Genomic DNA, 18,588 nt, shown 5'->3' with positions numbered 1-18,588 from the left:
ACAATGATTGGGTGGATATCTCTATAACCATGTGGACAGACTCTCAAAGATAGGATCTCACTTGCAGGAGTCATCTTTGATTGCATAGGTTGGAAGTATGCACATATCTGCCTATCTCCTTTTTATGTACACATACATCCAGCTTCTCAAAGTAGCAGTAGCGTTCATTAGGTGCTCAAATTGTGATGAGTGCTGTACTGAATGCAGAGAGAAAATACCCAGGTGGGAATTAGACACCGTCCCTATCCCTTGTGGGGCTCACAGTCTGAGTAGAAAGTGTCTTGTTTAATTCTACTGAAATTGATTGTCCAGTTCTCAAAGCCAACATCCTTCCTTCAGCTAAAAGCTCCTTCATGTACATTTCTTAGCACTTATGTACATATCTTTAAATTATATATTACAAAGTATTTATATCAATACCTGTCTCCCCCTCTATACTGTATGCTTGTCATGGGTAGGAAACGTGTCTGCCAACTCAGATTGTATTCTCCCAAGCGCTTAGTACAGCTCTCTGCACATAGTAATTGCTCAGTAATCAATCAATCAATCAATCGTATTTATTGAGCGCTTACTGTGTGCAGAGCACTGTACTAAGCGCGTGGGAAGTACAAATTGGCAACATATAGAGACAGTAAATACCATTGATTAATGTTAAATGATACCATTTAGCCCCTCCTTCCTCCCCAGGAAACTACTTAAGGGAGCTGCTGAAGCAGTCCCTGTTCCACAAGGGGCTCACAGTGAAAGGGGGAGAGAGAACTGGAATTGAATCCCTATTTTACAAATGCGGGAACAGAAGTGGAGTGATTTGTCCAAAGTGACACAGCAGGCAGGTGGTAGAGGTGGGATTAGAACTCGGATCCTCTGACTCCCAGGCTCAATCCCTTTCCACTAGACCATGCTGCTTTAGACCTCCTGAAATCCCAGCTCCCCCAAGCAACAAGTTCTTCTAAAATTATCTTCTAAATAGACCACAGCCTCTCAAGTACCATCTCACTGCTTAACATTCTCATAATCACCTGATCATATTTATTGAGTGGTTACTGTGTGCAGAGCTCCGTGCAGTACGGTCTAGTGGGAAAAACACAGACCTGGGATTCAGAGGGTGTGGGTTCTAATCCCGGCTCTGCCACATGTCTGCTGTATGCCCCTGGGCAAGCCACTTAACTTCTTTGTGCCTCAGTTACTTCTTCTGTAAAATGGGGGTTGACTGTGTGCCCCATGTTGGATGTGAACTTTGTCCAACCTGATTACCTTGTATCTACTCCAGTGCTTAGAACAGTGCTTGGCACATAGCAAGTACTTAATAAATACTACTGTTATTATCATTACTAAGCGCTCAGGAGAGTATAGGTAGACACGTTCCTTGCCCACAAGGAGCTGACAGTCTAGAGGGGGAGTCAGACGTTAAAATAAATTACAGATATTTTTATAAGTGCACTTATGGGCATGTCTTGATTTATACTTCCCAAGCACTCAGTACAGTGCTCTGCACACAGTAAGTGCTTAGTAAATACGATTGAATGAATGAATGAATGACCCTGTATCCACTCCAGTGCTTAGAACATTGCTTGGCACATAGCAAGTGCTTAATAAATACTACAGTTATTATCATTACTAAGCACTTAGGAGAGTATAGGTAGACATGTTCCTTGCCCACAAGGAGCTGACAGTCTAGAGGGGGAGACAGACATTAAAATAAATTACAGATATTTTTATAAGTGCACTTATGGGCATGTCTTGATTTATACTTCCCAAGCACTCAGTAATAATAATAATAATAATGACGGCATTTATTAAGCGCTTACTATGTGCAAAGCACTGTTCTATACAGTGCTCTGCACACAGTAAGCGCTCAATCAATCGTATTTATTGAGCGCTTACTGTGTGCAGAGCACTGTACTAAGCGCTTGGGAAGTACAAGTTGGCAACATATACAGACAGTCCCTACCCAACAGTGGGCTCACAGTCTAGAAGGGGGAGACAGAACTAAACCAAACATATTAACAAAATAAAATAAATAGAATAGATATGTACAAGTAAAATAAATAAATAGAGTAATAAATATGTACAAACGTATACAGGTGCTGTGGGGAAGGGAAGGAAGTAAGACGGGGGAATGGAGAGGGGGACGAGGGGAAGAGGAAGGAGGGGGCTCAGTCTGGGAAGGCCTCCTGGAGGAGGTGAGCTCTCAGTAGAATAATGAATATGATTGAATAAATGAATGTCCATTTAAATCCTGGGCGGGGTGGGTTTTCAAGAGGGATGCAGTCTGGAGGATATGAAGGGGGCGGGAGTTCCTGGGAAGGGGAATGGGTCGTGTCTGGTGAAGTCTTGAGAGATGTACTGAAAGCAAAGGATATTACCTCAGGAGGAGTGAAAGAGTATGAGCTGGGCTGCAGTGGTTGAGGAAACCAGATATGTAAAAAGAGAAGGAGTGTGGTGGTGAAGAAAAGCAGCATAGCCTAGAGGAAAGCCTGGGCCATGGAGTCGGAGGACCTGGGTTCTAATTCCAACTCTGCCAGTTGCTTGCTTTGTGACTTTGGGCAAGTTATTTAACTTCTCTGTGCCTCAGTTTCTCAACTGCAAAGTGGCGGTTCAATACCTGGTCTCCGTCCTACTCAGACTGTAAGCCCCATGCAGGACAGGGACTGTGTCCGACCTATTTAACTTGTACCTACCCCAGCACTTAAGAACAGTGTTGGACACATAGTAAGCGCTTAACAAATGCCATTAAGAAAAAAAGAGGGGGCGGGCGGGGGAGGTCCCTGAAGTTAGTGGGCAAGAGATTCAGGTTGATACAAATGACCTGGACCCTTTAAGATAGTTGAGACTCAGCCGCGCCCCGTTGTCTACCTTTTTTATGGTATTCGTTAAATGCTTACTGTGTGTCAGACACTGTTCTAAGTGCTGGGTTAGGTGCAAGTTAATTAGGTCAGACACAGTCCCTGTCCCACATGGAGTTCACAGTCTAAGCAGGAGGGAGAACAGGTGTTTAATCCCCATTGTACATTTGAGAAAATTGAGGCCCAGAGAAGTGAAGTGACTTGCCCAAGGTCACAGCAAGCAATTGGCAGAGCCAAGGTCCTCTGATGCCCAGGACTGGGCTGTTTCCACTAGGCCACGCTGCTTCTCATACCACCAATTTGACCTGTTAGTGAGGGCAAGATCAGTAGGGTACCCACTGGGCTCTGTTTGCCCTCCGTGCTTAATACCCGCAGCAGGCCTCACTCGGGGCTGAATGAAGAGTGCCCGCCACCTGGAGCGAGGGTGAGGAGCAAAAGTCGCCATGCTCGTGCCATGCCACCACGCCACTAAGCTCCCTCTTCGCTCAGAGGTACAGCTTCCCCGAGTCCCTTAGAACTGCCCTGCCCGGTTTGGTTTGCTTCCGTCCAAACTAGAGAGAGCAGGGATGCGGCAGAAACAGAGAGAGTCGCAGCCTCAGGAGGGCTGCCCCCCCACCCACCAGGGACCCCTGGATAAGTTGCTACACTGCACCAGTGCTAATGCAATCCCTGCATCACTGCTGCCAGAGAACCCTGCAGTTGCAGCGTCGAGCCCAGCCCTCCTCCAGGGCCTCCGCCAGACCGAAACCCATGTCAATCAATCAGTCAATCAATCAGTCGTATTTATTGAGCACTTACTATGTCATGGCCTGCTGGAGGGTGGGGAAAGTAAGCGCTTAGAACCCAGAGGGGAGAAGAATCGAGGTCGGGGAGGAGGGAGAGATGGGCCCGGGGAGAGGAGCAGAGAAAGGATGAAGGAAGGGGTAGGAGAGAGAGAGCCAGAAAAAAAGGACAGAGAGGATGAAGGAGGAGGAGGAAAAAAAGAGGAAGAACCAAAGGAAAGGCACATGAGAGGCCTATGGAGCCTACTGAAAAAAACACCTGAATTTCAAGCACTATCAAGCTTAATTTGGAAATTAACCCCTTACAGAATATTTTTCCCCCCAAAACCACACAATCAAAAAAAAGATGCCTAGAGAAGCTTAGCATCAACCAGTCCCACAAGCCTGGCAAAGAAATAGCTAGCCTGGGACATGGAGAGGCTAATAAAATAATCCCAAGGTTCATTGTAGATGACATTAATGGAGAGCCTCTTAAATTCCCGATTTTTGGTAACATTGTTTTTTAATAAATAGACCTGCTCTTAGAGAGAGGCCCCTTTGTAAAAAGCTGTTGTTACAATTAATTCATTCATTGTCATATTTATTGAGTGCTTACTGTGTGCAGAGCACTGTACTAAGCACTTGGGAAGTACAGTTTGGCAGGGAAGTACAATGACATTTGTTAAGCGCTTACTATGTGTCAAACACTGTAGTAAGTTCTGGGTCAAACACAAGATGATCTGGTTGGACACAGTCCCTGTCCCACCTGGGACTCAGAGCATACAGAGGGAGAAGAGGTATTTAATCCCTGTTTTGCAGTTTTGCAGATGAGGCACCGAGAAGTCACATGACTTGCTTGAGGTCACGCATAGCAGGCAGGGCAGAGTCAGGATTAGAACCCAGGTCCTTGGGCTCCCAGGCCCAGGCTCTTTCCACTAGACCAAAAAACTAGTTGTACGGAATGTTGCCTGTTTCACCACCCCATGTGGATTGTGGACCAGACTACATTGACTTTGGGGTTCTTGTTCTCTATGTATATTTGTAACACTAACTAAAGCTCTGTTGAAAGTGCAGTGAATTTTTCAAAATTGTATCGCAAATTGGGGTGGTGATTTCTGCGAGCTACAGGAATCAGTCAGTCCATCAATGGTATTTATTGAGCACTTACTGTGGGCAGAGCACCATACTAAGCACTTCGGAGAGTACAGTCCAACCGAGTTGGTAGATACGTTCCCTGCCCACAACGAGCTTACAGGTCAGAGTGGGAGGAAACAAAGTAATCTAGTTCTCATTCTTGTTCTCAGCAAGCTTTCAATCTCCAGAAATTCCCTGCCATCGCCCCTAAAATGTGACCCTTGGTTGTCCGCTCTGCTTTCGCCAGTGTAACAATTATGGGGTGTAAAGTAAGGAAGACAAAAGAGCTAGGTGTTAGCAATCTTATTAAGATGCGGAAAATACTGGAGAGTAATGACATAATTGCACTGGAATGACTAGGGAGGTGGCCGTGGACTGTCATTCTTCATTTTGCCTTGCTGGTGCTGACATGTTGGAAATAAGATAGCAGTTGCCTTTGAGAGGAAGAGAATAATCGGTGAGGATGTGGACAAAAAAGCACAGAATGTCTGATGACAATAATTGTGGTATCTGCCATTGATTGACTGTTAGGTGTTAACTTCATGCTAATCACTGGGGTAGATCCAATATAATCATATTGGACAGAGCTCTTGGTCCGAGAGGGAGGGACAACGGGTATTTCATCCCCATTTTAGTACAGTGCTCTGCACATAGTAAGCGCTCAGTAAATACCATTGATTGATGAGGGAACTAGACACAGAGAAGTGAAGTGACTTGCCTAAGGCAACACAGCAGGCGGGACCGGGATTAGAACCCTGGTCTTCTGACTCCCAGTCCTTTTACTCTTTCATTCCCACCATCAGAGACCCCTCTGGAAACTCCGGAAACTGAAGCCCAGAGAAGTGAAGTGACTTGCCCGAGGTCACACAGCAGGTAGGTGGCGGAGCCGGATTAGATCCTCGGTTCTCTGACTCCCAAGCCCCTGCTCTTTCCAGTAGGCCCTGCTACCTGGAGTGCAACTTTTTCTTCCGTTGGGATTCTTCAAATGCTAGCTGTGTCTTGAACAAGCAAATCGGCAATAAGGATCAATACTGTTCGGATTAGTAGGATCCAGACCATAAATTGAGCTATACAGGGACATCCCATAATCTTCCAATATATTCTTAATACAAGTTCAAATTCTATGCAAACTCCAGTTCTTTCTAAATATATCTGTGTCTTTCATGCCTAAGAGAGAGAGTCTGTGATTTCTATGATTAGCCCTACAATGGAAATCTGTTAAATTATTCATCTGCTTCGCTTTCAGATTTATTTTTTTTATTTTTTGAAGACACTTGCCTGGTAGTGTGAATGTGTTAATGATGATCCTACCTTAGAAGTCTTCTGTTCTGTAGTACGGATCAGCAAACAGCTGCAGCTCAAGATACACTTTCGTGCCCTTCGGGCTGTTTTCAAGCTGGTTCCCAACTCAAAGACTTAAAGAAATTCTGCACAGAGTTGCAACATCCATAATTTAGAGCTACTCTTCCCGGTTCCCAGCCCCTCAATTCCACAACAGGAAGTAAAAGACCACTCTTTGCCATAGAGTGCACGTAAAAGTCGGTCACTTTGGATCACCAAGTATTTTTTTCATCTCTTTGCAGTGAGAGGAAGCCATTTCAGTAATCGGAGAAGCAGCATGGACAAGTGGAAAGAGCAGGGGACCAGGAGTCAGAGGACCTGGGTCCTAATCCCCAACTCTGCCACATATCTGCTGTGTGATCTTGGTCAAGTGGCTAAACTTCTCTGTGTAAAATGGGGATTAAATCCCAATTCCTCCTAAACAGGGAGCCTCGTATGGGACAGGAACTGTGTCTGACCTGAATCACTTGTATCTACTGCAGTGCTAAGTAGAGTCCATCAGTCGTATTTATTTGTGGGCTTACTGTGTGCAGAGCACTGTACTTGGGAGAGTACAGTAGAACAGAGTTGGGAGGCACATTCCCTGCCCACAATGAACTTTCGTCTTGAGGGGGACTCAGTAGTGAGAGATACAGTCCCTGTCCCACATGGGGCTCAGAGCATAAGTATGGAGAAGAGATATTTAATTCCCATTTTACAGATGAGGCAAATGAAGCACCGAGAAGTCACATGGCTTACCCAAGGTCACAAACAGCAGACAGAGCAGAGGTGGGATTAGAATGTGTTTCCCAACTCTGTATCGTATTCTCCTAAGCGCTTAGTACAGTGCGCTGCACATAGTAAGCGCTCAATAAAAATGATTGATTTTTAAAAATCATTGATTTTTTTATCGATTGATTGATAGTTTTAAAATTGATAGCTTTAAAAAAATTCAGCTGCACCAAACCAAGCTGCGAACCGTTAAAGAAATAAGCTCCTTGTGGGCACGGAATGTGTTTAACAACTCTGTTATTTTGTCCTCTTCCAAGCCTCTTGGTACAGTGCTCTGCACACATATTTATGGTAACCCATAAGCTCCAACACAGTCCTTCCACGTTCTCCTCCTTCCTAGCTGCCTTTGACAAGAACTCACACCTGCTCTTAAAAGCTAACCGCTCTACCTGGGCCTTGCACTCCATCTCTCTCACCTCTTAAAATACTCGTGTCCCCCCCCCCTTCCTCACTGTTATCTTCACCTCACTCTTCTCTGACTCCTTCCTCTCACCTTTAATGCATCCTTAAATCTCTCCCCTTAAAAAAAACCACCTCTCAATCTCATCGCCCCCTCCAGTGATTGCCCCATCTATCTTCTCCCATTCTGTATATGTGTGTTTTGTTTTAGCTCACTATAGTCAGGGAACATGTCTTTCAACTATGTTATATTATACAGTCCCAAGCGCTTAGTACAGTTCTCTGCACACAGTAAGTACTCACTAAGTACGATTGATCATTATGTATTTGCTATGTGCCAGGCAGTGTACTAAGTTCTGAGGTAGGTACAAGCTAATCAGATTGGACACAGTACCAAGTCCCACACAGGGCTCACAGTCATAATCTCCATTTTACAGATGAGGGGACTGAGGATCAGAGAAGTGAAATGGCTTGCCCACGGTCACACAGCAGACAAGTGGCAGCCACTTCACTTCTCTGGGTCCCAGTTTCCTCAGTTGTATAAAATAGGGATTCAGTTCCTGTTGTCCCTCCTACTTAGACCGTGAACCCTAGTGCTTAGTAGAGTGCTTGGCACCAAAGAAGCTCTTCACAGATGCCCCAATTATTATTATTATGTCAGCCCATCAGCCACCTGTAGCTTTTACGCGCATCCGTTTATTCATTCAATTTTTTGCTTTTGCTGTTCCCACTTTTGTCAGTTTTTCACCCGTTCCTATTGTTTAAACCTTGCAGTTGCCTATCCTCCCCATTAGATGGTAAATTCCCTGATGCCGGGGGCCAAGTCTTTTCCATTTTTAGGACCCTCCCAAGCACCCCCTACAGCTCTCTTCCCACTCTAGGCAGTCAGTAAAAATAGAGGAATGGGAAGAATGGTGGGATGGAGGGAGGGATTGGAAGGATGGAGGGATGAATATAAGATACGATTTGCAATTTCGGACTTCAGAATTGTTGATGACCTTAAATGTCATGTTTTATATGATCTAGAACCTAGTGAAGTCTGGAAAAATAAAATAATTTTCCAAGAGATTATTTGCAACCGAGAAATCACTCAGCATTTGAGTGTGCCTGTAGTCTCCTCCTCGCCCATTAAGTGCTGTCGAGACATTTCCAATTCTCAGTGACTCCAAGGATATACTTTCTCCAGAATGTCCTGTCCTCCCCCTTACTAACTGAATTAAAGGAGAGAAAGTTAGCCGGTGTTTAGCACGTTGTTTTCAGTGTTTCCTGAGTTGGGATTTTTTTTTTAATCCTATATTGCTTTGCTATCTAGCTATTACCTTCAGGAGAGAAAATGTTGAATTGGGAGCTAAGAGTTCAGGATCTTATTTTTGTCTCTGTCTCTAAAGACGGCAATAATTTGGGTACATAATAGAGCTTTTTGTAAGAAGGAATTATTAGGGAAGTGTCCAAATTGTATGTCACAGTAGTCGGAGCTTCTACATCAGATTGTTTTAGACAAAATAGTTAAACTAAATCAAACAATCAGTGTATTTATTGAACACTTACTGTGTACAGAGCACTGTACTAAGCGCTTGGGAGAGTACAATATAATAAAGTAGGTAGATGCACTCCCTGCCCACAACCCTGTGTAAGCACGTCACCAGGAATGAAGGCACTCACCTAACAGTTCTGAAGGAATTCGAAGGAGAAACCATGAAATTGAGGAATAGTAGAATGAGCAGATAACATAGTGTTACAAATGGTCCTTTCCCCAAGATCTGCCAGATTGCAACCACCATGTTGTGCTTTCTCAAGCCTTTAATGCAGTGCTTTCCACCCCTTTTGGGGCTTAATAAATATCAGCGATTGATTCACCTTTAGGAAGGTCTCCTAAGTGACTCTGGGAATTAAGTTGATGAGTCTGACTTCTATGTCTGAGGCTCAGGTAGACTTCCTAATTAAGGGATCACAGAGGATTTATACCAATATAACCTGCTGAAGAAAGGCTAGCATGGTTCTTATAAAAAAGAAATCATGCCTCAGTAGTCCCTCACAGATCTTTGAAGGCATCAGTAAGTGGCACAACAGAGGAGAATCAGGGTATAATTTACTTGGATTTCAAAGAAAGCCCATTACAGGGTTTCACACAAAAGGCATTAAAACCATAGTGTTCCCGTGGGATTGGAAGTAGTTATGGAAAAGACTGGTTTCCTTCAGCCTTTTCAGAAATCAGTCAATGGTATTTATTGAGCATTTACTGATTACAGAGCACGTACTAAGCGCTTGGGACAGTAGAGGACAGAGTCAGTAGACCTGTCTGCTGAACAAGGGAATGGCAGAGAAATATGCCAAGTTTTCAAATGACACTCAGCGGGTTTAACTGGAGATAGGCCGCCCAGATAGAGAAATTCCAGAAAGACCGCACAGAGCCGAGGGAGTGGGGAGGAAAAGTGACGGGCGTTTCAGAGTGAGCAGATGAACAGAAGTGAGTTGGAGCGAAGGATTTTTTTTATAGTATTTGTTAAGCCCTTACTGTGGCAGGCAGTGTACTAAGCACTGGTGTAGATACAGAGTAATCTGGTCGGACACAGTTCACATCCCACATGGAGCTCCAAGTCTTAATCCCCATTTAACAGATGAGGTAGCTGTGGTACAGAAAAGTGAAGTGACTTGCCCAAGGTCACACAGCAGACAAGTGACGGAGCCAGGATTAGAACCCAGAGCCTTCTTCCTCCCAGGCCCGGGCTCTTGCAACATTTGCCGGACCCTCGGAAGTTTAGTGCTGTTGTTGGTAGTATTAGCAGTCAATCAATCATTTGTATTTTTTGAGTGCTTACTGTGTGCAGAGTTCTTCACTAAGCACTTGGGAGAGTACATTATAATAATGTTAATATTTCCAGTATTAATTGTACCTTCACCCCTCTTGATGCATCTGTTTCCAATTCCCTCTCCCCTCTTAAACTCTTCACCATGAGCCCCCAAAAGACAGGGACCAGGTCAGATTTGCACCAGTGTATTCATTGATTCACATTCATTCTGTCATATTTATTGAATGCTTATGGTGTGCAGAGCACTGTACTAAGCACTTGGGAGAGCACAATATTGTCTCCCAGGGCTTAGTTCAATGCTGTATGCACAGTAAGTGTTTAATAAGTATTACTGCTGCAACTACCACCTCCTGAGTGATTTAATAATAATAATGGCATGTATTAAGCGCTTACTACGTGCAAAGCACCATTCTAAGCGCTGGGGAGGTTACAAGGTAATCAGGTTGTCCCATGGGGGGCTCACAGTGTTAATCCCCACTTTACAGATGAGGTAACTGAGGCACAGGGAAGTGAAGTGACTTGCCCAAAGTCACACAGCTGACAGTTGGTGGAGCCGGGATTTGAACCCATGACCTCTGACTCCAAAGCCCGGGCTCTTTCCACTGAGCCACGCTGCTTCTCTGATCCCAGCACATTTACATTCCCCCTCTCAGGATCGCACCTGGAGAGTTTCCGTACTCTACCAATCTTGGCTACGGGAGGGAGAGTCAAGCAGAGGCATATCCAGTCCATTCCCAGCTTGGGCAGTGGCTAGCGAGTGGAAGGCAATCTGCCACAGGTCAAAACACACCTGTACTGGGCGGCAGCGGCTTGGGAGAGAGTCGAGGGAGGAGACTCAAGTATACTGTGCAGAAGAAGTCAGTGGTAAACCACTTCCGTATTGTTACCAAGCAAACTCTATGGATACACCACCAAGACGACTGCAGGTAGAAAGTGGATCTTTCTGAGAGAGATGTGTCCATGGAATCGCTATGGATCGGAAATAATAATGGCATTTATTAAGCGCTTACTATGTGCAAAGCACTGACTCGACAGCATAAAACAAAACATTGACATTGGTCCCATGAATCTAATCTCGGCCTTTCTGATTTGGGGCCTTTCAGTCCAAATTTGGCTGAATTGGGTTACAGACTTGCAGTCTTCATTTTGTACTCGAGCATTTTCAAACACTTCCTCCTTCCCAGGGTTTCCTTGCCCTTGAGCAGCGATTGTAGGTTAAATTTATTTTTTAAAGTTCCCAGGCCAACTGTCACCTCACAATAACTTCTGACATTTCGTAAACCAGGAACCAAATAGTTGGGATTCTGTACTTCTGTATTTCTCCAGTGAAATGATTAAAGAGAAGCAGTGTTACCTAATGGCTAGAGCACATGCCTGGAGTCCTTCTGGAGTTTCCCAGCTCTGCCTCTTGTCTGTTGTGTTACCTTGGGGAAGTCACTTCACCTCTCTGGGCCTCAGTTTCCTCATCTGTCAAATGGGGATTAAGACTGTGAGCCCCATGTGGGACGGGGACTGTGTCCGACCTGATTAGCTTGTATGTACAGTGCCTGGCACATAGTAAGTGCTTCACAAATGCCATTAAAAAAGTAGTCACAATGGACTATTAAGTGATAGTATCTTTACAGTAGTTCCCTTCTAATAAGGAAAGTCTGAACCTCTCACCTTCTCTGGAATTTTAATAAAGCATTCCAGACAATCTGTTGTAGGGAAAGTTAGCCATTTAATTCCTAAAAAGGACTAGATGTAGAAATCAAGAGACGGGCACAGCAGAGTATTGTGAAAATGTTCAGATTTCAGTTTGAGACAACAGAGAGAGCCTCGGGTGTTTTAAATAACAGAATGTTCTTGCAAGAAATTAATCTTGTTTGAGATCTTTAGTTCTGCAAGATATATTGTGTCTATTGTGTGAAGTTTAATGCTTGGATTTTGGTGGAGTTAATGTGGTTTGATGAGTATATTTTATTGCACTCTCTTTTCTGTTCTTTTTTGAATTGAGGCCTTGAGTAGGTAGTCAGCTGAGCAGCAGCAAGACCAATTGATCTCTACAGATTGATTGACCAGTTGATTGACTGGTCGATTGTAGTGCATTTGTACCCTCACCTCAAGCCCCATGCAGGCCAGACCAGACCACGCCAGAGTGACCTAGTGGAAAGAGCCCAGGCCTTGGAGTCAGGGGACCTGGGTTCTAATCCCAGCTCTGCCACTTATCTGCTGTGTGACCTTGACAAGTTACTTCACTTCTCTGTGCCTCAGTTACCTCATCGGTTAAATCATCATCATCATCAATCGTATTTATTGAGCGCTTACTATGTGCAGAGCACTGTACTAAGCGCTTGGGAAGTACAAATTGGCAACACATAGAGGCAGTCCCTACCCAACAGTGGGCTCACAGTCTAAAAGGGGGAGACAGAGAACGAAACCAAACATACTAACAAAATAAAATAAATAGAATAGATATGTGCAAATAAATTAAATAAATAAATAAATAGAGTAAAAAAATATGTACAAACATATATACATATATACAGGTGCTGTGGGGAAGGGAGGGAGGTAAGAAGGGGGATGGGGTTAAATGGAGATTAAGACTGCAGGACAGGGATTGTGTCCAACCTCATTCACTGGTCTCTACCCCAGCGTTTAGTACAGTGCCTGGCACACAGTAAGTACTTAACAAATGTCATTTTAAAAAACACCCCCAAAAAAACATGTTTGATGTGTCCAGGCTGGCCCACCCCTCCCTCTCAGTAACAATAACAATTATGCTATTTAAGTGCTTACTATGGTCCAGGCACTGTTCTAAGAACTGGGGTAGATACAAGATAATCGGATTGGACACAGTCCCTGTCCCACATAGGACTCACAATCTTAATCCCCATTTTACAGATGAGGGAACGGAGGCCCAGAGAAGTTAAGCAACTTGCCCAAGGTCACACAGCAGATAAGTGGTGGAGTTGGGATTAGAACCTGTGACCTTCGTTATCACCTTGTATCACCAACGTTATCACCTTGTATCCCCCCCACCCCTGAGCTTAGAACAGTGCTTTGCACACAGTAAGCGCTTAACAAATGCCATCATTATTATTATTATTACAAAGTGGAGACCGTGAAGACTGTGGCTTCTTCACAAAATCTTTGTCCTCAGCGGAACTGGCTTGGGCTTAAATATTGTGAATTCAATTTTTAATATACTTAAACAGAATTGCATACTTGAATATCATTGTAATGATGATCATGATGATGGTGCTAATCAGCTGTGGTATTTGCTTAGCGCTTACTATGTGTCAAGCTCTATACTAAGCACTAGAGTCCTCCACTTTTCTGCTGTGTGACTTTGGGCAAGTCACTCCACATCTCTGGGCCTCAGTTTCTTCATCTGTAAAATGGAGGTTAAAACTGTGAGCCCCATGTAGGACAGGGACTGTGTCCAACCCATTTATCTTGGTTCTACCACAGTGCTCAGTGCCTGCCACAGAGTAAAGCGCCTAACAAATGCCATTTTTAAAAAAAGTAGGAGAAGAGGAAAAAGAATGGCATGCTTTCTAAGAGAGAGTGTGTAAAGATTAGGCCGTTCTGTATAATTTCAAATGAGTCACGAGGTGTAAGCTCGTATTTTTCTCTCCCAAGTGCTCAGTACAGTACTCTGCAAATAGTAAGCACTCTATAAGTATCACTAATGTTGAAGGTGAAAAATGTTTGTTTTTATGAGGGTGGGGGACTGTCAGGGAAGAAAAGGAAATGTGTTTGGCAGTCAATTTTCAGTGAGGGGTAAAAATGTCAAGAATGCTAGTCTCTTGCCAGTTTGGTCTTGTTAGAGCACCCTATAATTAGAAACCTCTTTGCTCTGTTTATTTTGTATACAAAGCAGCATCAGAGCCAGACTAAGGGGGGGGGGGGGGGCGGGAATGGATGCCCGTTTGAAGTAAGAATTCAGGGAGGAGGGAGAGATAAAAAAAAAAAGCAGCAGCCACTAACTCCCCCTACTCAACTTTATCTCCTTTGGAGATAGCAGGCCTATAGAAATGCTTGGGGCACTGTATCAGTAATGCCTTTTTTTTAAAAAAAAAAATACTATTTCAATCAGTCAATCCTATTTATTGAGCACTCTTTGATGGTATTTGTTAAGTGCTCAGTATCAATCAGTCGCATTTATTGAGTGCTTACTGTGTGCAGAGCACTGTACTAAGCGCTTGGGTGAGCCCAGTATAACAGAGTTGGTAAATACGTTCCATGCCCTTAATGGGCTTTCGATCTAGAGACTACGTGTAAGTCTAGAGAGTTACTATGTGCCAGGCATGGTGCTAAACTCTGGGGTAGAGCCAAATTAATCAGATTGGACACAGTCCTTGTCCCACATAGGTCTCCCAATCTTAATCCCCATTTGATAGATGAGTTCACTGGGGCCCAGAGAAGTGAAGTGACTTGTCCAAGGGCACACAGAAGACAAGTGGTGCAGCCGAGATTAGAATCCAGGTCCTTCTGACTCCCAAGCCCGGTCTCTATCCACTAGACCACAACTGCTTCTCCGTGAGGGGCCTTCCCAAGGAGCAGTGGTTAAAGGAATGTTTCCAGCTTTGAGGCAACCCAGGGTAAATTGAGGATTAGTTCCATGACTAGTTCCAGGCTGCGGTCAAGACAGAATTTCGGTTTAAAATCTTTACAGCCTTTAGCTGTCGCTGTCGGATTATGTACTCCTGGCTGGAGGAGGTTAAAGATTCAGTTTGGAATACCTCCTTACGTATCGTAAATATTTTCCAGTCCACCCCCTGAGAAGAGAGGGGGCCCGGACGGCCTGTGAGACCAGGCCTAATCTCAGGTCTACCGCTTGTCTGTTGTGTGACCTTGGGCAAGTCACTTCACTTCTCTGGGCCTCAGTTCCCTCATCTGTAAAATGGGGATTTGAGACTGGGAGCCCCATGTGGGACAAGGACTTTGTCCGACCTGATTACCTTGTACCTTCTCCAGCACTTCGAACAGTGCTTGACACATAGTAGGTGCTTGACAAATACCTCAGTTATTGTTGTTATTATTATAGTTCGTTACCTGGGGTGGTTGCGCTTTTGCTTTGGGGAGGAAGTTGAGGTAATCCACTCCCATGCCAACCGGCTGCTGAGCTTCCGCTTTGCCCACCAACAGCCAACTCGATCAGTCAGTCATTCATATTTATTAAGTGCTTTCTGTGTGCAGAGCACTGTACTAAGCACTCAGGAGAGTATCATAGTGCTTTTAGACTGTGAGCCCCTTTTAGACTGTGAGCCCACTGTTGGGTAGGGACTGTCTCTATATGTTGCCAACTTGTACTTCCCAAGCGCTTAGTACAGTGCTCTGCACACAGTAAGCACTCAATAAATATGATTGATTGATTGATTTAAACACAGTAAGCGCTCAATTAATACGAATGAATGAATGAACAAAAAGCAGACACATTCCTTGCCCACAAAGAGCTTACAACTCCCCTGAAGGTTTCCATCCTGCCACAGGGGCCAAATCGTTAGTGGTATTTACTTAGTGCTTTCGGTGTGCAAAGCACTGTACTAAGCGCTTGGGAAAGTACAGCACACCAGGGTTGGCAGACCCATTCCCTGCCCCCAAGGATACATACCAGGACCGTAATTCTGGGAGTTTGGGGGTGAAGCCCTCAGACCGTGCCCCCTTGGAAAGAGGCAGAGGCGGCATTTTGCAGCCACCTGGCCTGAGCATGTTTTATTGTCTTCCTCCAAGTGCTTAGTACAGTGCTCTGCACACAGTAAGCGCTCAATAAATACTATTAACTGATTGACCGTAGCCGTGGTGTCCACTTTCAGGTGATCCAATCAGTGGGATTTATTGAGTACATACAGGGAAGCAGCGTAGCTCAATGGGAAGAGCACGGGCTTGGGAGTCAGAGGACGTGGGTTCTAATCCTTTTTCCGACACTTGTCTGTTGTGTGACCGATCTTGGGCAAGCCTCTTAACTTCTCTGTCCCTCAGTTACCTCATCTGTAAAATGGGGATTAAGACTGTGAGCCCCATGTGGGACAACCTGATTACCTTGTATCTACCCCAATGCTTAGAACAGCACTCGTCACATAGTAAGCGCTTAGCAAATATCATAATTATTGTTATTACTATGTGTGGAGCACTGAACTAAGCATTTGGGGAAATGTGCCCTCCAGGATTTTACCATTTACTTTACACTGTATACTCCAGTTTACAATCCAACTCCTCCCAAAATGAGGTGGAACTTCACCATTGCATTGGTGTGAACCAACTCGGCAACATTGTCCTCTCCCAGGCGCTTAGTACAGTGCTTTGCACACAGTAAGTGCTCAATAAATATTACTGACTGACAAATACCATCAGTTGATATGAAACACTTAGTACAGTGCTCTTCACACAGTAAGCGCTCGATAAATATGACTGAATGAATGAATAAGAGAAGCAGCGTGGCTTAGTGGAAAGAGAACAGGCTTGGGAGTCAGAGATCGTGGGTTCTAATCCCGGCTCTGCCACTTATCAGCTGTGTGACTTTGGGCAAGTCACTTAACTTCTCTGTGCCTCAGTTACTTCATCTGTAAAATAGGGATGAAGACTGTGAGCCCCACGTGGGACAACCTGATTACCTTGTGTCTACCTTAGTGCTTAGAACAGTGCTTGGCACATAGTAAGTGCTTAACAAATACTATTATATTGTTTTTGCACATCTCCTCCAAGAAGCCTTCCCCAAGTCCTCATTTCCTCTTCTCCCACTCCCTTCTGTGTCACCCTTGTACTTGGATTTGTACCCTTTGTTCACCCCTCCCTCAGCCCCACAGCGCTATGTACCTATATTTAAACTATGTATTCTAAATTATTTATTTTTATTACTGTCTGCCTCCCCCTTAGACTGTTATACTCATTGTGGTATGGAAACGTGTCCACTAACTCTGTTGTACTCTCCCAAGCACTTAGTACAGTGCTCTGCACTCATTAAGCCCTCAACAAATTATGATTATTTTGCAAATTGCAAAAATGTCAAAACTGAAGGAGATATGTGATTGTAAACATCCTGTGGACGGAGATTCTGTCTTCCTCTTCTACTGTACTCTCCCAAGAGGTTAGTACAATGCTCTCCACACAGTAGATGCTCAATACTATTAATTAATCAACCATTTTGATGGTATCTCTTTCTCCCTTTCAGTCTAGCGTTCTTGACCATTATTACGAAGGTCGAACTGGGTTTTGCCATCTTAATAAAAGTGCGGAAGTGTAGAATGCAACACATTCAAGTTTTCTTAACACGAAGTTGCAATTTTTCTCTTCCAGATTTCTTTCTCTCCCTTTTGCATCCCATCCAGTTTAGTTATGGCTTCTGGCATCAGTATTTCATGTATGTGAGGAGAGTTTTGTATAGCGAGGTGGTTAGAATTAATTGGCTGTGCCTTTTTTTTTAATTTTAATGTCTGTGCTACTCTGTTAAGTACAGGTTGGGTTGTGCATAGCGCACACCAAGATATTTTTGGCTTGAGTGGATTCTAGTAAAGAAATGCAGTCAGCAGAAGTACTGAATGTGGCCTGGATATCGTAGGACCTGGGTGCTAATCCCGGCTCTGCCACCTGTTTGCTGTGTGACCTTGGGCAAGTCATTTCACTAAGCGCTTAGTACAGTGCTCTGCACACAGTAAGCACTCAATAAATACGATTGATGATTTCATGGCTTTGTGTCCCAGTTCCCTCATCTGTCAAACAGAGATTTTTAGACTGTTAACCCTATATGGGACAGGGACCGTCTCCAACCCAATTATCTGTATCTACCCCAGCACTTAATACAGCATCTGGAATAAAATAAGCGCTTAACAAATACCATTTAAAAAAAAACCAAGATCTGAGATTAGAAACATTTGCTGCAACAGAGAAATGAATCCCTATTTCGTTTCTTGAATCTCTCAGGTGGTGTTATGACTTCAGTTGCTTGGAAAGGCAGGTATGTACCCAAATGCAGTGAAATAATTTAATTCTTTTTTTAGACATGTTGAATGCATGGTAAGCAGCCTGGCTTAGTGGAAAGAGTAGATGTCTGGAAGTCAGAGGACTTGGGTTCTAATCCCGGCTCTGCCGATTGCTTGCTGTGTGACCTTGGGCACGTCACCTAACTGAAGCAGCGTGGCTCAGTGGAAGGAGCCCGGGCTTGGGAGCCAGAGGTCATGGGTTCTAATCCCGGCTCTGCCACTTGTCAGCTGTGTGACTTTGGGCAAGTCACTTCTCTGGGCCTCAGTTACCTCATCTGTAAAATGGGGATTAAGACTCTGAGCCCCATGTGGGACAGCCTGATCTCCTTATATCCCCCCACAGCGCTTAGAACAGTGCTTTGCACATAGTAAGTGCGTAATAAATACCATCATCATCGTCATTATTATTATACTCTATGGCTCCGTTTCCTCAGCTGTAAACTAGGGATTAAATCCTCCGATTTAGTCTGTGAGCCCTATGTCAGTCAGTCATATTTATTGAGCGCATACTGTGCGCCGAACACTGTACTAAGCAGTTGGGAGAGTAAAATAGAACAATACA

The 18,588-nt window shown here is 44.3% G+C and overlaps 1 protein-coding gene and 1 non-coding gene across 15 annotated transcripts in view; both read left to right on the top strand.

Moving 5' to 3' along the window:
- PRKAG2 (protein kinase AMP-activated non-catalytic subunit gamma 2) overlaps positions 1-18,588 on the top strand; it is a 173,573-nt gene that overhangs the window by 118,562 nt on the left and 36,423 nt on the right. Inside the window, exon 1 of one of the 14 annotated variants that reach the window (XM_038755917.1) lies at positions 5,545-5,614. The exons of 10 other annotated variants lie outside the window; for them this stretch is intronic. Coding sequence is in view for 2 of the 4 variants with exons in the window: in XM_038755915.1 (XP_038611843.1) it covers positions 17,976-18,001 (26 nt within the window). In the remaining 2 variants the exon portion in view is untranslated. Of the gene's footprint in view, positions 1-5,544; positions 5,615-17,960; positions 18,002-18,588 lie in introns of those variants that run through there. 3 more of the 14 variants (XM_038755918.1, XM_038755915.1, XM_038755914.1) reach the window with 3 other exon arrangements.
- Positions 10,706-10,842, top strand: LOC119936449. The gene has a single exon (XR_005453774.1). It is a non-coding gene; the product is annotated as a small nucleolar RNA SNORA7 (small nucleolar RNA).

Source organism: Tachyglossus aculeatus, chromosome 13 (genome assembly GCF_015852505.1).
Source record: "Tachyglossus aculeatus isolate mTacAcu1 chromosome 13, mTacAcu1.pri, whole genome shotgun sequence".
In the NCBI taxonomy this organism is placed as follows: domain Eukaryota; kingdom Metazoa; phylum Chordata; class Mammalia; order Monotremata; family Tachyglossidae; genus Tachyglossus; species Tachyglossus aculeatus.
Note: the sequence above shows the minus strand (reverse complement) of the source record. Positions and strands in the feature narration are given on the sequence as shown.